General features: G+C 37.8%; 1 protein-coding gene across 1 annotated transcript in view; it reads right to left on the bottom strand.

Annotated features, from left to right (window-relative positions):
• The window catches only part of DOCK3 (dedicator of cytokinesis 3), a gene marked incomplete at both ends in the record, with an annotated part of 194,875 nt that overhangs the window by 149,416 nt on the left and 22,262 nt on the right, over positions 1-23,197 (bottom strand). The window contains 3 exon segments of the mRNA XM_082060424.1: positions 12,738-12,834; positions 14,321-14,376; positions 16,724-16,764. Coding sequence (XP_081916550.1) covers positions 12,738-12,834; positions 14,321-14,376; positions 16,724-16,764 — 194 coding nt within the window.

The following is a 23,197-nucleotide window of genomic DNA, read 5'->3' as shown; positions in this document are numbered from 1 at the left end:
CTAACAAAAGATTATTCATAAGGTATAGCTTTCTGATTTCCTCTAATAAAATGGGAGAACTTCATCAGAAATCACAGAATCACAGAACATTAGGGATTGGAAGGGACCTCAAAAGCTCATCCAGTCCAATCCCCCTGCCGGAGCAGGAACACCCAGATGAGGTTACACAGGAAGGTGTCCAGGCAGGTTTGAATGTCTCCAGAGAAGGAGACTCCACAACCTCCCTGGGCAGCCTGTTCCAGGCTCTGGCACCCTCACTGAGAAGATGTTTCTTCTCAAATTTAAGTGGAACCTCTTGTGTTGCAGTTTGAACCCACTGCACCTTGTTCTACCATTGGTTGTCAGTGGTGGTTTTCACTGCACAATAATGTTCTCCAAAAAAAAAAAAAGGCAACAGTATCAAATTTAGTACCATCTTGTAACAATACACTGGGATAGGACCACTATTGCATCAGAAATTCACACACAATGTGTAAGTGTTTCAGCTTATTGTCCATGTAAGAAAATTTTGGCTTTTTTTGGCAATGCCAGCAAGCTACCTAGTTATGTATTTCCCAGCTCTACCTTAAAAAAAAAGGTAGTGAAATGAAGAATGAAGGTATTAAAAAATTACATCTTAAAACTGTGTAGGGCTTTTCTAGGATAAATAAAACTGACAACTAGAAAAGATTACTTTAGATTGTTTCACACAGAAGATTCTTTTTTAAACAAGGAAATATACCTAATGTTTGTCTTTCCTCTTTCTGCAACTATTTCAATACTGCTATTCTGTGCTTTATCTAACATAGCAATGCCATTCGTTTCAACAGAAATATCAAATCACAATTATGTTTTTCCTAGACTACTATGCTAGTAATGGAATAACTCTTCAACAGAATACTGGCACTTAGATACATTTCTAATGCAGATTTACATGATGACAGTCAACAGCATTACACTGGGAGATGACATGCCTAAAATTATTGTCAGATCTGAGACAGAAAACTCAGCAACAACTTCAGAATCTGACACCAAACTCCAACAAGCAGCCAAACTGGCTCATTAAAACCATCTTCCCAAGTCTGAACTTGTCATTGATGCTGCGCTAGTTCCCCCAAAACAAACTGCCATTCTGTTCACATTCTGTGACACACGGGCCAGACAAAAATTGCCAGAAAACTGATCTTTGGTTTCTATCTTCTTAGCAGTGGATTGATCACAATATTTTCCTCTTTTGAAAGGTAACAGGATATCCCCACATCACTATCTACAGTGCCTCTTCAAGTAATAACTTTTTAATTGCAAGAAAAATGAAGTCAATACTTATTCTACTTGCTTCCTTTCATAACAAAGTAATAATTAAACAAACAAAAAGTAATTTAGGAAGGCAGGAAGACTAGTACATGCATAAATGGGGCTGACTGGGAAGTAACTGAGAAGGAACCAGGGAAAGGGAGATGAAGAGTTAATGAGCAGCTCAGACAGCGATCCTGAAAAGAAAAGAAATAAAAGTGGACAAGTGATGGGAGAGGTGTTCGACGGAAGAAATAGAGAAGCTGAGCTCCCTGTACAAAAGTACAAATCAGTTTCCCAGTGTTTAGTGAGGGGTTTGTTTCTTTTAACATCTGAAGTCCATTGAATAACTGACATGAGTGCTGAGAAACTTAGGGCTGCTCTTCTAAAAGAGCACTTAATGTCCATGTAACAGTCACCTTTCTCATGCAAAGTGACAGTATAGTTTCTTTTTTTAAAAAAACACATTTTTAAAATATTAAAAATATACATCTACATAAGGATCCAGCACATGTATCAATAACTTCCAGGATCAAAACTTTCTGTCACCACATACATTTAAATGAAACTACGATACTAGTAGTATCTGTATACAATACCCTGTAACATTATTTGGTTTTTACAATAAAACCCCACAGTGATTAAGATCTTATTTTTTCCTCCCTCTCTTTCATTCTAACAAAAATTCCGTAATTAATGTTTTCATTTACAGTAATTTAATTCTATCAACACACCCATGAAAACCTGCCATACACCTGTTCCTTTACACCTTCCTTTTCACTACTAAATAGACAAAAGGAGCATTAAAATGCTGCTGCTGTTCTTTTTCAGTTTTCCCAGAAAAAAAAGTTGATTTTTTTTTTTTAGTATTATGAGCCAGTGTTTTACGCTACATTTTAGCACTTCATTAAATCCTACCTGAGTGAGTTTCCAAGCACCTCCCTCTAATAAGAAAATAACAAGTCCATTTGATACTAGTAGTGAAACCACTTACCACTAGATCCTCACTAGGCAGAAATCTCATCTGCAGAGAAACTGCTGAAGTTTATCTCACTGTGGAAGGTAAGTGGCCCAGTGCACTTCAAATTAAACTTGAGCTATTCAGGTCAAAACAAAAATTCTGAGACCAAAAATGTTACTACCTCATTCCTTAACAATGGTAACTCGGGGCTTCTTCAGGATGCACCCTGCAAGATGGCTAAGATTGCCAGGTCACATAGAGAAGAAAAAGACTTTATTACCACAAGTTCTGAGGCAATCAGGAAAACTGAAGGAAAAAGATACAGATGGATTCCCAAAACAAAATAACTGCCTTCAACCCTTTACTGGCCTACCCTGACTCAAAAGAAAATATTAAATGCTGTCAGTAATACAAGGTGTTGAAAAGTACAGTACTAGGATCACTAGTAGTACTTTAACTCTTGTATTAGAAAACACTGTCAATACATGCATCTGTAAACAATAAACAGAGCTTAAGCTAATTCATAAAAGAAACCTGTAAGTATTATTCTTAAATCAAAGAAAACTTAGTGATATAACAATAATAATAATAAACCTGCATCTTATGTGAGCATCAACATAACAGTTCTATCAAAAGGTATTAAGTACTGGACTAAACAAAAGAGCAGCTCAAACTCCCCATAACCAGTGACACGGCTCCTCGGCCCCACTCACTGTCACCCAGCCCAGTGCTGCTGCCAGCAAGGGCAGGAAGGGGACGGGAGGGGGACAAAGTGCCTCTTTCGGCAGCAATGCCAGCCTGTGTCAGCTTGGAAAGTCCAAGGAGGTATTAAATAACAGTGTCCCCTTCCTGCTGAAAGGATGCAATCTCAGCTGCATTTCTGAATGCCTGCTCTTGCACAGCCCACAGAGCAAGCATTCATAAATTGCCTGTCACCTCCCAGGACATACTGGAAAGAATAAACTGAAATCTGCTCCATCAACTGCAATTTAATTTAGATCAAGCATCTAATGCTCAAATGGCAAAGAACATAAAAGATACCACTATTTCCCCTGCTACATGAAGGTCTTTGAATTCAGACTACTGTCATTTTACTGAAAAATAAAACAAACTTCAGATAAAGAACTCGGGACTCAGGATCTTCCGAATTTATGAGAAGTCCTTTCAGCTCGGGGACATTTCAAACTTCACACACATCTCAGCAAAATACACTGAAAAGAAAGATTAAATATAGCTATATTAGCCCAAGAAAGCCTTGTGGCAAATCACACGCACATGCAATCTTAACTACTGAGTATAACACTTTGGGCAGAAGAGGGGACTTCATATACTATACTTTAAAAAAGCAGTTAAATTTCTATGGACTCAAAGGTATTACTTCAACCCTCACCCCCAGAACAGGGGTTCCCAAGTCTCCTGTGTCTCTGCATCTGCTGGCATAACAGCCGCTCTCGCTGCACACACGTGGTGCTGTGCTGACAAGTGCTCGTGTCCCTTCAGCACTTGCTGTCCCCTTTGGAACCAGCAGCAGCAGCACACATTCGTGCTGGAGGAAAACAAAACAGAGACCACATCAGCAGGAAGGCACTGATACAAAGAGGTATACTTATATCAGTGGCTATTATCGGAAAATAATATAGTCCTACACTTGATTTATGGTTTCAGTTATTTCAGCAACAGTTTTTTCTGTAATAGGTACTGGATCTCATCTGAACACATTTACTCTGGAGCTACTAGTGGCAGTGAGTACTGGGTCTAAAAAGAAATGGCTATTTGTTCTATAAGCTATCGGGATGCCATAAATTCATTTATCTTTTGGAATTTTCATATCATCTGATGGATTTATTTTTTCCTCAATGGCAGTTTGTTATTTTTAGGGATAAGTGTACAGTCATAAAGTATCTTCACTACCTGAAGACATGATAGCAATGACTTATCGTAACTCTTACAGAAAAAGCAGACTGAACTGAGAACCCAGGCATTTCCCTGTTCTTGAATGCTTGCTTTTGCAACCCTACTTACACTTTTAGAACAGTTTTTATTTACCAGTTGTCCCCACAGTATAGCCACAATCATGAGGCTGGAAGTTGAAACAAGAGAGAAGAAACTGGTCTGTAATAATCTTGTTTAATTTTTAATTTCACCTTAATACTTTATGTAAAATTAAGTATCTATTTGCCAAACTTACCACTGAGTTTTTAAATTAAGATGCATTTTTATTCCTGTTTGTTTAGAAGGACACAACAATCAACCATTACCTCCTGCCCAGCCAAATGCACCAGCGCAGAGAGTAATGAGATTTGGCAGGGCAAGCGCTGGCTTGTCCACTGGCTGGTGCAGCTCCAGCTTTGCAGTACGCCTGTGCGTACACTAGTTCTTAAAACCCTGGTTTTCTACCCCTCCCACCTGTGAAACCTGCTGTTACTCACTCCCCTTAGAAAACTTGTACAATTGTGTTATATATAGATAGTAACATGACATAATTATTAATAATTATAATAATTATATATTAGTTACCTTTTCCTCTCTGTGTCTTAAGGATAGAAACAACACAAAGTAACATAAATCAGGATAAGACTAAAGGACACTTCTTGATAACCAGATGGACAACAGTGTCATACAGGCTGCCAAAAGAACAGATGTTCTTCGCTTTTATATTAAAAAAAACAAACAAAAAAAATCTGTCTTATATAAAATGAAATCCAACAAATGGTCTTTTCAGTTCCAACAAATACCCACTAGGGATGATCGGTCTTTTTCCTTCTAAGCTCTATACACGCACAAAAGCTTGCTCACTCCATAAAGCCAGATTGCCAGTTTTCCCAGCCCCTTTTTTCCCCTCTTTAATTTTCTGTGCTTTAAAAACAAAATAAAACCAAAACAAACTGCCGTATTTCCTCAAAGTACCCCTCTGGAAGGCTAAAATCAAACCACACCACCATTTGTCTCTATTTCACATGAATTTGGTGATAACATTATATTGGGAACAACCCAGGTGCATCTCTCCAGTTACAGATGAAGAAACCTTCCAACTCCTGTATTTTGTATTAAAACCTTCCTTCCCTGGTCTAATTTAATTAAATGCTCAGAATGTTTAGGGTACAAAAGAAACAGTTTGAAGGCATCTGCAGGTCAGCCACTGGTTTCCCCCGAGTAAATTCTATTGTTTCCTTGCTGATTGTCTGCTCACAGGTAGTTAAACCAGCATTCAATAAAACCAAATTCCTATGTTTTAATACTGTACACGTACTTTACATGCATACAGTAACAAGCTTTTCAGCATGCAGTAGACTGGACACTGTTCTAGAAGGAAAGAGCTCTTTGTTAACTACAAACTAACACTACAAAAATGTAAAATTAATCTCAAAAATCAAAAAACAATCTCCAAATCCCTCTCAATTTGCTATGAATTTCAGTACCAGCAAGGCAGCTGTTTTATTTATCAAAATGAAAGAGAATGTTATGACTAAATAACATTCTCCTACAAAGCAAGAAATTATAAAAACAGCCTGCACATTTTGCCAAGGACATCAGAAGGTGACTTACATTTAATTTGGTCTTTATTTTTAAAATCTATAAAAATCTATCCATCTCCATGGTAACTCAAAACATATATTCCTCCCATACAGTATGATTAATACTTTGTAGTTGTTGTTTCATAGTCAACCTTTTGTTTGTTTGAAAATACATAAGAACTGTCTAGTTGATTCTAATAATCTTAAATGGTACCATAAATCTATATGTGGAAGTAAATGAAAGGTGAAATGTACTGCATATATTGCTCCTTGTTATACTGTTTTTTAAATCCAATAAACTAGCTGTAAGTTCTGTGGCCTTCAATGGAAAGTAACTTTCAAATTATTGTAATTTTTCATATTTTAATTACATAAGATTTGCTTACAAACTAGCCTTATTTTACTCTCCTAAAGTTTATGCCTATTTCTAATTCCTTAAAGGTTGCAGACTTCCACAAATCCCTATGAGAGATCGACTGCATTAAATCTCTTAAAAAGTTGGGAAGGGAAAAATAGTAATTCTGTGAATCCTTTATAATCTTCAAATATGAAGCACGTAAACTAAACTTCAGCAAGTGAGTGCTAATGGGGAGATGTACTGAAATGGACTGCATTTTATGGCAGCGACCTAAGAAAGTGGAGATTTTACACGAGGACTGTTCCACCAAAGAAGAAATGTTGAGGTCATGACATTCACTAAAGACCTCTGAGAAACCACAGCTATTAAACTGATGGAAATGCAAGTCTCAATTTAACAAAGGACGAGAAGGACTTTTACTCGACTTTCCAAAGACAACATAATCAACCAGCATAAAAGCCCACAATTTTAGGCACAAAAACTTCTTACTCCTAAGGTAATGCATAGACATAAATCACACTGTGACACACATATATCATGGTCTTCATTCTGGTCCCCACAATTCAAGAAAGGTGAATCTGCTCTATGAGGAAAGACAAAAGGGGTTCAGTCTTTTCTCCTTGGAGAAGGCAGCTCAGGGAGAATCTCGTCACAGTATTCTGGTACTAAAAGAGCAGCTATAAAGAGGATGGGCTTGCCCCTAGTCTCCTCCTAGCTTGCCCCTAGTCTCCTCACAAAGAGCCACATGGAGAAAACAGGGGGCAACAGGCGTAAGTTGCACTGGGATAGGTTTCATCTCAAGATAAGAGATAAATTGTTTACACTAAGAACAATCATTCACCTGAACAACCTCCCCAGGGACATGGTCAAGTCCCCATCGCTGGATGTTTCCAAAATGTGAGTGGATAGGGTGCCAGATAATCTCATCTAGGCTCCCTTTCTCAAAAAAGGTTGGAACACATGATTCTGGGAGGTCCTTTCAAACCTGGGCTGTTCAACTGGGCTATGATTTATCTCCAGCTTCCCCTTCCATGACTGAACATACCGAATTATAAAAATATCCACCTTATGCATACAACACTGAAGTGTTCATTATTCTGCATTCTCCAAATCATTTTGCACATACCCTTCACAACCCAATCAAGAAAAACGTTCAAGTATTTTCTAGTAATCACATGACAAATCTGCTAAAAGCCTCTGATTAGGTTGCTAAGCAATCAGATGTTCTCCCAGCACACTGTTCCCTTTGAGAAACTGAAGAAATAGATGCTACTGAAAGTCGACATGTTTACTCTTAGTTTCCTTATATTCTATGCAGCACTAAACAAGACTATCAGCTGCCCCAGACTCGTATCTGAGCTCCTGGCCACTCCATGAAGATCCATCCTTCATCCTAAATATATAAAGATATAAAAATATCCATTATACTGTGGAACATTGGAACATAGGGCTAGGGATAATAAAGTGGTAATTTTGAGTCTCTCTGTTAGTGTCAACAGTGGCCAAATAAGCTTTTAAGGCTCTTTTTAGATGCGTCTTTCAGAATGCCTAAAGGATCAGCCTAAAGGAATTTCCTCTTTGAAGGTAACCATGAAAATGACTCAGAAAAAGGAAAGAAGACATATACATGCAATATGATCTCTGTCCATATGTCTCGGAACAAATATCTTGCATTTCCAGGATTTTGCTTGCACAGAAATATAAGCATGTAAGAAATATGCTCAGCCTTACTTGAAGGAATTCTATTCCTTCAAGAGAAACCTTCTGAAGGAGAGCTCAGGTGCAGCATGTCTGCTTTAGATCATACCACACTTCCTTCTGGCTATGCGTTTTAAAAAACTGCATCAGCAGTTCCAAGTTTTACCAGATATGAAGCAAAAGGTATCTCACTAAATAAAAATGTCTTATAAAATACTCTGTTAAAAGAGTAAACCATATCAGTGAATCAGTAATTGGCATTTTAAAAAATATGCGTTTTGAACTAATGCTTCAATTTTAGGAGACCCTAAGCCACCCAGATCAGATAGCTTTAATTCCACCAAGTCCTTTACCCACTCTCTTTTCCTTGATAGGATTCTCAGAAAATTTGAAAGGAGCCAATAGGAAATTTGTTCCAGATTCAACTGGCAAAATCCCATCTACTCCCGACACCATTAGGTTTTACTCCTAAAAACTAAACAAGAAGTTACTTCACATTCTTTCCCCCACTCCTGCATAAAAGTAGAAAATTACCTTTAGTGTTCTGACCAAATCCTAAATTGGACAATTAAGTTTAGTCTCTCTACACTCATCTTTCATTTCAACACATCACATCTTAAACTCTGAGGAATTTTTTGTACTGTTAAAATAGCTACTATGCTCAAACTGTGAGTTTCAGTGATCTCTTTAGCTGACTTAACAACTCACAGGAGTCTAGTTTGACCTAATTAACTAAAGCTCACAGAGAACTTGCAGATCCTTTATTTAGTAGCATTATAAAAATAACAAATCTTATCAACACATACAGGGTAAGAGAGAAAGTTATCTACCTGATGTCTCAATGGAAGTCACACACTGGTCTGGACAACTACATGAGAGCCACACATATACATTTCACCATAACAAATGCAATTTTGCATCTTTATCCACCTCTGTGCCTACAGAAGTCTCTCCATGGTTTGTTCTTGGCTTTCTGCTCTCTCTTCCTTGTCCCTTTGGAGTAGTCACAAGAACAAGCTCAGCTTCCCATAGTGGTACCAAATCTTATTTTTCTTTCCTCTTCCACTCTATATCAAGTACAATATTGAAGAAGGGAATCACTGGCATCTTTTGTTTATAAGCCTTTGTAATACTGAGAAAGGATAAGCAGAACCTTCTTTTAAATTTCTTAGGCTTCCCACAAAGAAAAAAAAAAGTATCTTGTCCAAATTAATCTAAAGAAAATATGGAGTATTTGAGCCAGGCGAAAGAATAATGCAAGATAAAAGGTCCATACAGTTAGTGACAATATATGTACATATGTTTATACATACACTTACACATACGTACAGACATACATCTGGTCAGCTATGGTTATCAGAAACTCTACCTACATTATGAGCAAATCAGTACACAGTGTTTACATGGTGCAGATTTTAAACACTCAGTTCCTGTGAACTCCCTCTCAAAAATTTTGTACGATGGCAGTGAAAAGTAGGAACATCCAAAGCAGGCAGGTTAAATATAACAGTGACCTTTTTTGACAGAAAGTAGCTACCAACTCTTACTGTTCCTGTGCTCGTTTTAGAAGCCTGGATACAGGTAAATCAGATAACAAAGAACTGCTTTTTTATCTTCCAGTGTCATGACACTATATCTATCTGCACACAGACTACCTGTGCAAATAGGGAAAAGAAATGGGCTTTTTTGTATCCTCGAACCATAAAAGCAATATCATTTTCACTCTTTTAAAAATATTAAATATCTAAATTGTATTACTGATTGCTCAGTAACAATTAAAGGTCATTTTTGATATAATTTTAACTAGGTTATCATTACTACTACTTAAAACACCAATAAGTAACAAAACCCCTGAATAAATTTTATTTTAGCTTCCACACCAGTACTGTTTGTATCCCCTCCCTTTCCAATTTGAAACCTCCCGCATTTTCAAAATTCTTATTGTTTTGTTTGCATTTGAAGGGTTATAATATCAGAATACAACTACTTGGAGCATAACATGATATTATAGTAAAGCAAAGAGAATACCACACATCTTTTTATTTCAAATTCCTTTTAGGCACAGCCCTTTCTTTAAGAACTCATTGCTCAGAAATGCTTTTTCCTCCAAAGGCTCAGGTTCTGGTTCAATTAAGACTATCACTTTGCTTTCACCTTGATAGCAAAAATTACAAGAATATCACAGCCCTGTGTAGTATAGAGAACTTCAACTATTCTTTCCAATATATATTTCACAGACCTACAAACTAAAATTACTGTACAACTCTCATAATTCAAACTTATCCAAACTTCTCCACACAGAGTTTCTTCCTAGTAATAGCATGGGTTCTCTGTGGTCAGAGAGAACCGAGGAATATTGCCAATATTTTACTCAAATTCATTTTCTACACCTGTCTCTCTTAAAGCTTCCCTTTGCCCTTCCATTTCTCACTGATCTCCTACCTCCAATATTTTTGCAATACAGGACCCCTCTTCAGGCAGGGTTTTTATTGCTGGTATTACATTCCAGTTCCTACTGTATAACCGAAAAGCAAATACAAACCTTACAATGTATCTCAATGATATTACTAAAGCCATTTTTTTGAATTTTTAATTGAAACAAACTTGTTTTTTCAAACCATAATCTCAGTAAGAAGTTCACCAAAACGCATGAGATGAACATTTCGGCCCATTCGCAGATATTAAGAGATTCTGTACGTTTTGTTTGGCACTTGTCTTACAGTGCAATTCTGTTAAATAATGAAGTGCCCACTGTTACCATTTATAGGTACTGACCTACTGAAAACATCTGCAGTACCAACTAGTATTTGACCTCACTACAATAAGAAACTTTTCTACAAAGCTGACTAGGCACAGTAGCATGATAAATAACGTTAATTAGATTTCTCAGATGATTTGTATTACAGTTTGGGAATAATAAAAAAATTCTGCTAGTGCTGATCTAACAACAAGCAAGTATTTGCGTTTAGTCTCTTAATATATTTTAAGATATGACCTTACATGATAGCTTCCAGTCTGAATACCAATTATAAAATCCTAAGCCCAGCTCTGCCCCATCCATTTGTGCACCTCTGTTCACTTCCTCAGGCTTCAGATTTACAGTCTGTAAACGGGACAAATTTCTGTTAGCCACCCAAAAATGGTGTAGATTCTTCTTCCATGTCAGAAAAGCCATGGCACTATATCAGTAGTCTCAAAATGAAGGAAACACTGAAGGTGGCGAAATGCTGACAGCTTTGTCCAGGGAAGTTGTGAAGTCTCCATTCACAAGAAATTAAAACCTGACTGGATGCAACCCTGGACAACCTCCTCTAGCTGAGCCTACTTGAAAAGGCACTTGAGCTAGATGACTCCATGAAGTCCCTTCCAACCTAAGCAATTCTCTGATTATTTCTATATTAGAAAATGTTTGGGCTTGCTTGTTTGTTTTGTGGGAGGAGGGTGCCTTGTTTGTTCATTTTTGATTTTTCCAAAATAATTTCTGGAGAAACCCACCACAAAATCTATTTTCTGCTCTGAAGCTCTTGTCATGGAACAGATGCCTCCTTCCAAAGTTCTATGAAAACAGTAAATTTTCTCCCCTGTTATTTAAGGGTACAATAAAGTTGTGTGCAATGTTATAATAACTATAATGAGCAAGAAGAGACAGCAGTCCCAGAAAGAAAATCACTAAGTGAAAGTTTATAGCCAGAGCTTTCTCTCTCCTGCTCCTCAAGGAACTGGATTTAACAATAAAAAAGAAACAGATTAGTAGAAAGGAAGTGTAACTCATTTGTAGGTAAAATGAATCCCCTTTCTCCAATTCAATACCATTGTATTACTGTTGCCTTCTTCATCTGACACTGGGGAGAGGGAAAAATCTTACAAGAAGAAAACAAGAAAAGATCGCTTTATTCACATACACCAGAGAGGTCAGCATTGGAAATGGAACTACAAGGAGTAGTAGGTGTCAGAGGGCTATAAAAAAGGTTGGGTGCTACTTTCCAAGACAATTTCTTGAGAGGCAGATGATCCCCACAGAAGAAGTGGGAGCAACAGAAGTAAAACCAAATTCGTAATACACTTGATTGTTTTTTGAAGGGAGTACAGAACACAGCTGGTTATGCTAGAGATGTACTAGACTCATTTAGTCAGATCTTTTATGGTTTTGTTTCCTAGATATCTAACTACTGTCTCTTCATGTTTAAATAAGGAAACAAAGCTGCTGCAGCTTTATGCAGAGGTATTTTTCTAAAGTAAAGAAAAAATTTCGAGCTTGTATCAGTTACTGTTCTTGATCCTAATCCTACAGTTATGGCTTGTAATTACTAAGTTAAAAAGGAGGGGAAGAAAAAAATACTTTCAAATGCACAAGTTTTTTATTAGTTGTTCCATTGGATTTTGCCATTAAAAAAGAGAAGAACAAAGATGAAAGCAGAGGTAGGTGACACTATGTGGCAGCAACTGAAAATTATATAAAATAAATGAGTATAAAACTCAACAGATTTATCTTGAGTTTTTATTTTTAACAGAGGAAGGAACAATCATAAAAAATACTTCTGTTTGAGATCTTTTAAACTCCAAATGCTAACACAAGTGCTCAAAGACTGTGCTGAGCAATTCTTTGAAGTCTTTGTGACTTAAGAATTTTTCCATTTTCTGTTACAAAATACATATACTGTTTCTTACATATTTGAGAAGACTAAGATTTGGGGTTTTTAAACAATGAAGCTTTTATCTCTGAAATAATTTCAAAACTACTGAAATTTTCAACATAACTGGTGTGAACCTCACATGATCAGTGATTCTGCATCTAGCAAACCACCCAGAAGACAAAATTAACCTAACACTTTTTACCTAGATTATTGTTTTTTCCTAATGGACTAAAACACAGGTAACATATCTCCAAAGATGTCTGAGAAATAAAGTATAAGGAGAAGAGTACAGCTCTTACCACATACAGCTGTTTCCAGAGCACAGCCCATTCCTGCAGTGTTGCTGTGACTTCAGTCACAACAGAATCTTCAAGTGGAACAATTGTTTCATATTGCCTACACAAGAAGAGGGAAAAAAAATCAGGAAAAGTAGCCTGGAAAAAGTAGAAAATCAAATAAATGTCAGTAGAGTAATTTGTAAAACGCCAGAATTTGAATGTGTTTGAATTTGTTCAACATAAAGGAAAATATATTAAGAGCAACATTTTGTCTGTTGTAATACTGAAGCCACTCCAGTCACGTGAACTGTTCCTCTATCACATTCCACAAAAATCAGCTTATGTGAAACATTTCCAAATAAAACATTTTGGAAGATCAGCCTTCAACAGTATGGCTGGATTTAAAGAGAATGCACATCAGGACTACATTTAACCATGTAAATACAATGCTTTGCATTCCTATAACCCTGCACTTCCTCCATTACACCCATATAGTAATGACATTACATTGCATCTATGACTCAAATATAAGAACATTATATATCATGCTCTATTATTTCACAAGTGTTTATATTGGAACTTGGAATATATTCTTAAATAGAGGAACAGAATTTCTTTTACCAAAAAAATGAAATAACCATTATCTCCGATTGAGAATTTTATTAAGCCTCATATCAATTGGTATATCAGTCTTTGATATGTATTTTTAAAATGTACATCAGCTTTCCTAGTAAGCATCTAAATATCCTGAACTGGTGGCCCTTCACAAATTGTGAAATAAGATAAAGACCTTATTAACTGCAGATTACAGGAAACCATTCTTTCCCCTAAGGCCAGTGCATAGTAGGAGTAATGATTCTATGCAATATATATAATTTTATTACACCCCAAAGTTATGAAGCACCAGTATTACAATTGGCCTTACAATCCTGACTCAGTCCCTTTGAGGTTAAATATACAATTCAAGAAAGTAAGTCACACAGGTATTTCACTAAATGGCATTGAGTACATTTTATCTTCCACATTTAATTTGTTGCCCTGGGTCACTGTCTGAAATGCTGCACTTCTAAGTCTCCCCACGGTGGCCTTACTCTAGAAAATGCAGGTAAGAGCAGCAGTGAAGACACAGGATATTGATTTCCAGAGTCTCAGTCAATCTCACAGGAAACTTTGGAAGTCATGGATCCTACACACAGTAAAATTTCTCACATTATATTGCCATCACTATTCCTGTTTGCATTACCTAAGCTAAACCTACTGTAACAAACAGGAACATAAGAGAGTTTTGCCAGTGAGGAACAAGCAAAAATGAAAACTATAAACAGAGTTATTTAAAATGCATGTATTTCAGATGATACCTCTGAAATTACAATTTTATGAGCAAAAGTGAACAGAAGTAACCAACAGAATTGATTCTTGCTATATTAAAAAACAAACAAACAAAAAATCCAAAGCTCTGCAGAATTAATTTAATTTTCAAAACCTAATACAAAACAAAAGATACAATGAACTAAAACCACTCTATAAACTTTAATAACTACTGCTTAAATGCTGTTCAAGATGAGATAGATGGCAACTTCTTAAAGAAAAGGAAAAATACTTACCCTCTGTTACTGACGATTGCCTTTTTCAAGTGAATATAGTTTGCCGGAAAAATCCCCTGCAAGAGAAAAAACTCTGTAAATTAGACAAACAGATTTTGCCATTTTTACCATTTATATCCCAAGACACAATAAATAATTGTCAATATACCTATAAAGAAAAACCCTTACACTGTGTCAAAGAAGTTACCACAGTCAAAAGTCAACATTCAAATTAGTAACAGCTGATCACTTTAATCCATCTTAGAACAGGAAAGCACACAGAATCAAACCTCTATCTTGAAAGATCAGTTTCTTAAATCAGGAATTTTTCCAAGTCTGTTCAATAAAAATATCATACAAAGATTCAAGCTGAGTACTTTTCATTCCCCAAAGCTTCTGAGTGTTCAGAAACACTGTTGTATGGAAAATACCCTCTGATATAAAAATCATGGGTAAGTCAACTAGGATCAAATTAAAGGTGTCACTCTAATCCTACACAGCTGCCTTGGAAGGAACAAGATTGATTTAAAAGAAAACTTTGAAGTTCAGCCAATTGTCTTCCTAGTGTAGAGACTTTGAGCACCCAATAAACCACTAACAGGTGATGAGCAAGCAGGAAAAGTGTGACAAGTAGGATGAGTTCAGAGAACATCTTGCAGTTAGCAGAAAGGAATGAGCAACAGAAATAACCACCAGAAGCATTTACTGGAGAGATGCAAGCTAGCTGGGACAGCCAGGCAAGTGGCTCTTATGCAGTTTGCAGCATCACATCAACGTGCTTTCCAGACCAGGCCTCTGCATTGGTATGCTACATTACATTAGAGGACAAGGACATGGGTTTAAAACAAAACAAAACGCCCGCCATCAAATTTGTGTTTAAGTCCCACACCAGTCCTTCACTAAGGAAAGAAGTATTCTATTACTTGCATGCCCTGGAGCTATATTCTCTTTCCTCCCTCTTTCCAACAAAAAGCTGTTTAAACCCACTTGGTATAGCTCCAGTTATTTGCCTTTTGCTGTTCCCATGCTAGTTGGATTCTAACTTGGCCTGTGCCATTGTGTTCTTACATGATGAGACATGGGGAAATTAGGTGATTCAAACCCAACTTTTCACAGTTTTCCATTATCTCTGTAAAACACACAGCCCGGAGCAAACTCGGTCAGCCTGTAAGAATGGTAAGACTGCACTAAGTGGGGAATACGGGAGCAGCTTTGGTAATCCTCACGTTAAAAACCAGCTGACAACCTCCCAAAAAAATGTCAGTAACTACGTGCGGGCTTTAAATTTTTAGAGCTTTAAAACAGTACCATTTAGGAAGAAAAATTTCCATGGTGGGTTGAAAGGAATACCAAGATAAGATGATTCCAAATGCTAAGAAAAATTCCTTCTTTTTCATAGGCAAAACTGAAACTGTAGAAGGAAAAAAGATGAATCAATGGATTCATCAGGAAAAAAAGATATATATGCATGCTTTCAGCCACATGAAAATCTGGAAGATAAAGAAATACTACTTCAGTTTCTTGTTTGGTTCCAGTTAAAGCATTTTTTTTCTGTGATCCTGTGCTGGTTACCTAAGAAACCAAGGAAGGTTTGAAGGGCTCTTCAAGAAGATGTACCAACACACAAAATGAATGTAGGCTGTTCCACTAGAAGAGTATTACAGTCATGAAAACATAGAATAGTTTGAGTTGGAAGGGATCCCTTAAAGGTCACTTAGTCCAGAGCCCCTGCCATGAGCAGGGACATCTTCACCCAGATCAGGTTGCTCGGAGCCCCGTCCAGCCTGGCCTTGAATGTTTCCAGGGATGAAACACCTACATAATATAGGTAATATTATATTCCACCATACAGGTAAACATAAGGAATCCAGTACCCTCATCTTTTTAAATACACATCATATTTAAACCAAAAGACAATGAAGTAGTGCATTTGCAAAAAAAGGTATATTAGAATAGTCAAGAAGTTCTCCAAGAGATAAACAGGGATATGACTGGAAAGTAGCCAAATGCAGTGGTTAAACTGTAAAAAAATCTGAAAGAAACTTCCAATATCCTTTTCCATCAGACTTTTTCCAAAATTGTCTTAGACTAATAATGCACAGTACTAAATGTGTTTTTTAAAAATCCTGAATTAAAGCAGTGCAATATCAACCATCTATGCTTTTCTTAGAGGAGTACGATGGAGAGGATCAAATTATGTGAGATTTAGAGATGCTGGAAAGGTGACATGTCACATCAGGAAAATTTCTGATCCTTTGGGTAATTAAAGAGTATTGTTCTCTCAATTTAGAAAATAAAACCAATCCTCCCACAGGAAAAGTCAGTGAAGTGAAATCCTAAGGGTAAGGAAAACGAAGTTTACAGGCTTGCAACATCAAAATAGATCTAATCTCCCACTAGAATAAACAATGTACTCACACTTACCTTTACATTGGGCTTCTTAATGGAAACACCTCTGTACCAACCTAAAAACAGATAAAATACATTGCATTAATTTCTGTCATTGTTTACTTTACACAGAGAAGCAAACTCACTGAAAACTATGCAGTTACTGAGATCACCTCAAAAACCAGCTGCTATCTCACAAGGGTTTGGTTTTTTAGGTTTTTGTGTTGTGTTTTTGTGTGCGGGTGGGTTTTTTGTTATTTTGTTGTTGCTGTTGTAATTCTTTTGCTCTGCAATGATTACAAGCAATTACAAACCTAGAATGCTCCTGTCTATTCCCACCAGAAACAGAAGCAGCTTAACATATTTAGTCACTGTACTCAAAATCATCAGCCACTGTGGCAAAGATCCATTCAGCACTCATGCAAGAATCTGTACTGAACACTTTTCTTACATGCTGGTACATGAGCCTCTTCATAGTGTTTATCTTAACAAAATCTCCAGACCTCAAAGCCTGCCCTTCTAAAGACAGGAAAAGCCATTATCATACACTTCTAATATTGTTTAAACAAATAGAAACCCTTTGCACGTGTCTTGGTCTTACGTACATCTGCAAGACTAGCGAACAGATTTAAGAATCTAATTTCACAAGCGCAATTGTATTTCTTGTATCCCCCATCAGATAAGAGGACAATAAATCAGGAGTAAAAGCCAAAGCTGCAAAAGCTACAGTTAAACAGAAGAACCCAATTACTCCTGTTTTACACAAGTGACAGTAATGTCAGTCCATATAAGATTCATCAGGAAAAACAGTGCTGAAAACACAATCCAGGTTAACAATGGAACACACTTCAGTCATCGCAGCAGATGAGCTGTTCTTCCACTCCATAAGACACAGAAAACTACCTGGAATGTGTGTTAAAAATATGCTGCTGTCTTCGTATCTGGGTCTAACGCTTCAGCCCCAGGACACAAAGCTAACCCTTAAGATCTGAGCCTGGAACAGCCCACAGGAGCAGAGGTGATGAAGAGCGTCAGGGTGCAAGTCCTGCAGAGGGGCCAGGGGACAATGGTTCACCTGCCTGTGTGTCACCTTCTGTCTGCCACAGCCCAGCATTCACACAGGCAACAACCCACACAGGCTAAATCCTCCTCCCCCTCTACTCTGCCCTGGTGAGACCACATCTGGAATACTGTGTCCAGCTCTGGGCCCCCCAGTTCCAGAAGGAGAGGGAACTGCTGGAGAGAGTCCAGCGCAGGGCAGCAAAGATGATTAAGGGAGCGGAGCATCTCCCTTTATGAGGAAAGGCTGAGGGAGCTGGGTCTCTTTAGCCTGGAGAAGACTGAGGGGTGACCTTATTAATGTTTATAAATACATAAAGGGTGAGTGTCACGACGATGGAGCCAGGGTCTTCTCAGTGACAACCAACAGTAGGACATGGGGTAATGAGTGCAAACTGGAACATAGAACGTTCCACTTCAATATGAGTAGAAACAACTTCTCAGTAAGGGTGACAGACACTGGAACAGGCTGCCCAGGGGGGTTGTGGAGTCTCCTCCTCTGGAGACATTCAAACCCGCCTGGACACCTTCCTGTGTAACCTCATCTGGGTGTTCCTGCTCCAGCGGGGGGGTTGGACTGGATGAGCTTTTGAGCCCCCTTCCAATCCCTGACATTCTGTGATTCTGTGTAATTGTAAAATGTAATTCCTTATTGGCTTACAGTGAACACCACCAAAAACTCATATCCCAGATTAAAAGCTATGAGAAATGTCTGGGGTTTGCTTGGTTGGTTGGATTTTTAAAAACATCTGTAGAAAATTGAATCTGCATTACCTTATTCACTAAAATGAACTAAACCTTCATTGTGGAATTAATCTTAAATAGATTAATATTGATCTAGCCATTTATTTGAAAGAAAATTTGTTTTGGAGGATTTAATCACAGTAGTCATTAAATCCAGGCAGGTGCTTCAGCTATTATAATCGTGATCACAACATGCACTACATGCTTAGACCTCAGTATTGACTAATGTACTACAAATAAATGATTATGGTATTAATTTTCTAGTGATACATGGACTTCAATGATACTGACGTTAAGAAAATTGTGAAAAATATAGGATTTCAAATTAATGAACAGAAAAAATTGGCTATGAAGTGACAAGAATTTTGTGAATAAGCTAATGTGAAACGGCAATCATCAGCATCTACAATTTGACCCGATTAACTGTCTAGTAACGATCAGTAACTCGTAAGAATTTGAGGACAGGTGAAGTAAAGGTGTAAAAGCACAGCTAAAACACCTACAAATCTCTACAGAGACAGACTGTGCTTGACGCACACAGTGCCTCACCCATTTCCTTTTCTGATAGCTAAGAATATTCTCAAGCTGACCTAGTAGATGACACAGGGAAAGGAAGAGAGAAAATTCTGGTTTTCAAAAAACGCATCACCTTACTGGGTCTGGCTAGAATGGAGTTAACTCTCTCCCCAGCAGCCTGTCTGCTGCTGTTTTGGCTTTGTGGCTAAAACAGTGCTGGTAATAGACAAAGGTTGTGGCTATTGCTGAGCAGCACTTGTAGAACATCAAGACTTTCCCCTTTTCCACACTGTGCCACCCCCAGCGAGTGTACCAGGGTAGGCAGGAAGCTGGGAGGGGACACAGCTAGGAGAGCTGACCTGAATCAGGCAAAGGGATATTCCATACCACATAATATCATTTACTATAAAACCACCAAAAATTAATCTACTAGAAGCACCAGTCTAAGGAATGTCCTATTCAGGATAAGGAGGAGAACACTAAATATAGTCCAAATAAACCTGACAAATTTCAAGTATACATCCTAGTCAAAATAAAGTAGACAAAAAGTGAAGGCATCCTAGAACATGCAAAAATACCTTCAATGATACAGATGACACCGCAAGCAAACTTTTTTTCCCTTTTTTCTCTTTGATCGCACAGGAAGATAGGCATAGGACCAGCCTACTGCTTACACCATAGCACAATAGAACTGAAGAAACCACCACTACATCTGAGCATTTGCGAGAAGCTGGGGCTGAATGCACCCATTTGCACTGCATCCTAAGGTTGTGCCAATGTGTATTTCTGAGTGTCATGACAAAGCCATTGTTACTTGTTAAGTTTTGATGAATGGAGGTGTGAGGCTTTTTGTCTGTTTGTTCTAAAGAAACTGATAGTAGGATAGACATAATGTCTCAGTAAAACAAATTGTCAGTGCAGGGGAATTACATTCACTTTCCTAATCTAACAGATTTTGACCACCTCACACTTTACATTCTCAGTATGCACAAGACAAAGGTTTAAGCCAGGTACTGCAGAAGAAAACTGAATGAATCACATCCACTCCACTGCACAGTGTAGTAGACAAAGCAAGCAGATGACCTGGAGCAATACAGTCACACTGCACAGTGACCCATGCCAGCTAAACCTACCAAAGAATCTAAACATTATGTTTCTAAGGTGAAATGTAAAACCCTGGAAAAAAACCACAACCCTTTACAGCTGCTTTTTTCAATACCATTTAATGATATTTGAGACAAGCTAAGAAAAGTGAAGAGTACGTTGATCTATGGCTCTGCCCTCTGTATACCATACACAGCAAATAATCACTCAAGGACCTGCAAGAAGAATCAGTTCCATGGCAATAAAACTGTAGAAAAACAAAAGGAACAGTACCCGACTATGCCTGCTGCCCCTGCATATTAAGATCACCACTCGCTCATAACTTTTTCTTCAAAATCCACTGTCTATACATAGTATTTTCACTGCAGGTTACTTGCAGGCCAGTGATAAAAGCTAAATTACTTAGCAGCATATGCAAGAATGTTTGCCTGTCCTTCCCTTTGTTTTTAGGGCTGTTTCAGCTGTTAGGCTTCCTGCTTAGCTCCTCTGAACCCTAGAATTCAACAAGGTCTCTGAAGACACAGGACAGGAAAATGGATTGGGAATGTATATACCATCACATAACAAAAAAATGCTTAGGTAAATAACATCTTTCACCTACAACTATCTGTACATAGGGAAATTTACAGTGTAAGAAACTTGAAGCCATATTACAGAAACCTGCATATTCTTAAATACTGAAAAACAGTCTTTCCAAAGACATATGACACCTAGAAATCTCAGCAATAACTGCAATCCCAGTTGCAAAAGGAGCTCTGGGGCAGGCCTGCACATCTCAATCTCTTAATCTGAGCGATTAGAAGAGCTATGAATGTTTTCTGATCTTTATTTGAAAGTGCCTTGAACAAAGCAGGCGATTCCTTCTAAAAGACACCTCGTTAACCCTTTTCAGATTTCCACTTGAACAACAAGAGTTCTGTCACATGGAAGAAGATCATCCCTTTTGAGCACTCAGTAGCAGAAAAACAAAAGGGTCCTAATTGAAAGGTATTGATCTATTTTTCAGAAAAAAAAAAAAGCTCAGATATCTAGGTTTAATAAAGTAGCACCAGCTGCAGACTCTAAGAAAAAACAAATTCCACATTTAATTTCTTGACAAACAGAATTCTGAAAATAAATTGCATAAGTGTTTACGGTAAATCCTAAAGCTACACTTGGTTCTTAAAAAAAGCACTGCTAGCAGAATTTGCTACAAGAACTTGAATCTTCTTTGCCCTACCAAAATAAGTATACTTTGCGGTATTGTGAGCATCGTTAAATCTGGAGGAAAGCTATCTTTTGCATATACTAGCCAATAAACAACTGCTTTTACCTTTTAATCTGCATATAAACTGCTTGCAGACTATCTTTGTACAAAGCTAAAGGTACTCAAAGTGACCCAGAACAGGGACAGCCGCAGTGCTGAGCAAAAGCATCTTGATGCTGAAACCACTCAATGCCAAGACCGCTCTGTTCTGAGCTTGATGCTCTGAGCAGTGCCAGGACAGGGCGAGCAGCAGATGAATCCCCAGCCCAGCCTGCCAACACCACGTGGGGGAGCAGCCTCATGCAAGCGGAACCACAGGAATATGGCAACAACGCAGTCAGAGACACCACAACAAAAGCAGAGAAGATAGAGTATGTTTTATCTTGGTGTTAGCCAAATAGAGGGCCATCAAGATGGTATTCCTGTGCTCCAAAAGATTAGCCAGGCAAGGTTTTCCACAGCAGCTGTGTGGATCCAAGAAGACTTAAGTTCAGCTGGCACATTCCACAAAAGGCAATGAAGAAAAGAGAGGCAAAGGGAAAAAAGGCAACAAGGGAAAGAGATTTCTCACTGGGGACAACTTTCTCAGGCTAAACCCAACTTACTGGGAGTGAGTCAATCTGGCCGACAGTCAGGCACAGGCCAGCTCCCAAATCCAGGTAGAAGGAAACCTGGACTGCTCCCACAGCACTAACAGCCCCACGTGTGATTCCTCACTCATCTGTATGGTACAACTTGAAAGCATGACAAAGATATCACTTCTCGAGCTTGTGGAATTCCACAAACACTTAAGAAAAAACCCTAATCGCAAGCTATATCTGCTGCTTAAGCATCCCAAATACTGGAAAGCCTTCATTTGACCATGTTGTCACTGCTGAAATAACAAAGGGCAACTTGAAATATATTATATGCATGGCTTTAAGAACACTATTATTAACATACCTACACATTAAAATCATGTAAATAAATACTTTTGTGGACACTACAATTTGCATGGGTAAGATAATATTCTTTTAACTGGTACTTAAGACATCAGCTAGTGCTTCTTTTCTTCAGTGAACATGTAAGAGCCTCAAGGTAATAACTGAAGATGTAGCATTTGTAATCTTAAAGAAGACTGCTCCCTAGCAATAAAAATAAATGGACAAAACAGACAGTTTGCATTTACTCTGAATCCCCTCAGTATTCACAGCTACTGCCACTGTCAGAGCAACAGCCATATGACTTGAAAAACAGGGAAAAACATACATCCACAGGTGTATTTCAAATAATGAGTGTGCTCATGCTTTGTCACTTGATAACAGAAAACTGGGGTTTTTTTGCATTTATAGGTGGTGTACTATTGCCATACCCTTTCACCTCCTCAATGCATGGAAGGAAACAGTGGGAGGCATTTCCCAGATTCAGACTGTCAGAAAACAGCAATTTAGACGTTTGTGGTCTGGTATAAAAGCGCACAGAGTGGCAGGCACACAAACTGATAAAAATTCAAAATTTCTGATTTCAAGTATGTGAATAAGATTCTTAGTAACAAAGACAACTGCAATTCACTGCATTTTATTTAAAATATTCACAGACAACTACAATAGAAAAATTTAAAAGTATTATCAATTATAATTCATATTTATTAGCCTTAAAGAGACAAACACAGGTATATACATGTGTGTATGCATATGTTCCTTTATTCTGCAAATACATATAAAACTAAGCTGCAGAGGCACCCGAGAACCTGACATAGAAAATTCCCTATTCTTTCATTCAATCACTCTAAATGCCACGACTGCTTTTAACACCAGTCACTACAAAAGAGCACTTGCTCTTTTGTAATAATAATACAGTTA

This window comes from Streptopelia decaocto (genome assembly GCF_964273445.1).
Source record: "Streptopelia decaocto genome assembly, chromosome: 8".
In the NCBI taxonomy this organism is placed as follows: Eukaryota; Metazoa; Chordata; class Aves; order Columbiformes; family Columbidae; genus Streptopelia; species Streptopelia decaocto.
The sequence above is the reverse complement of the archived record's forward strand: the minus strand, read 5'-3'. Positions and strand labels throughout refer to the sequence as shown.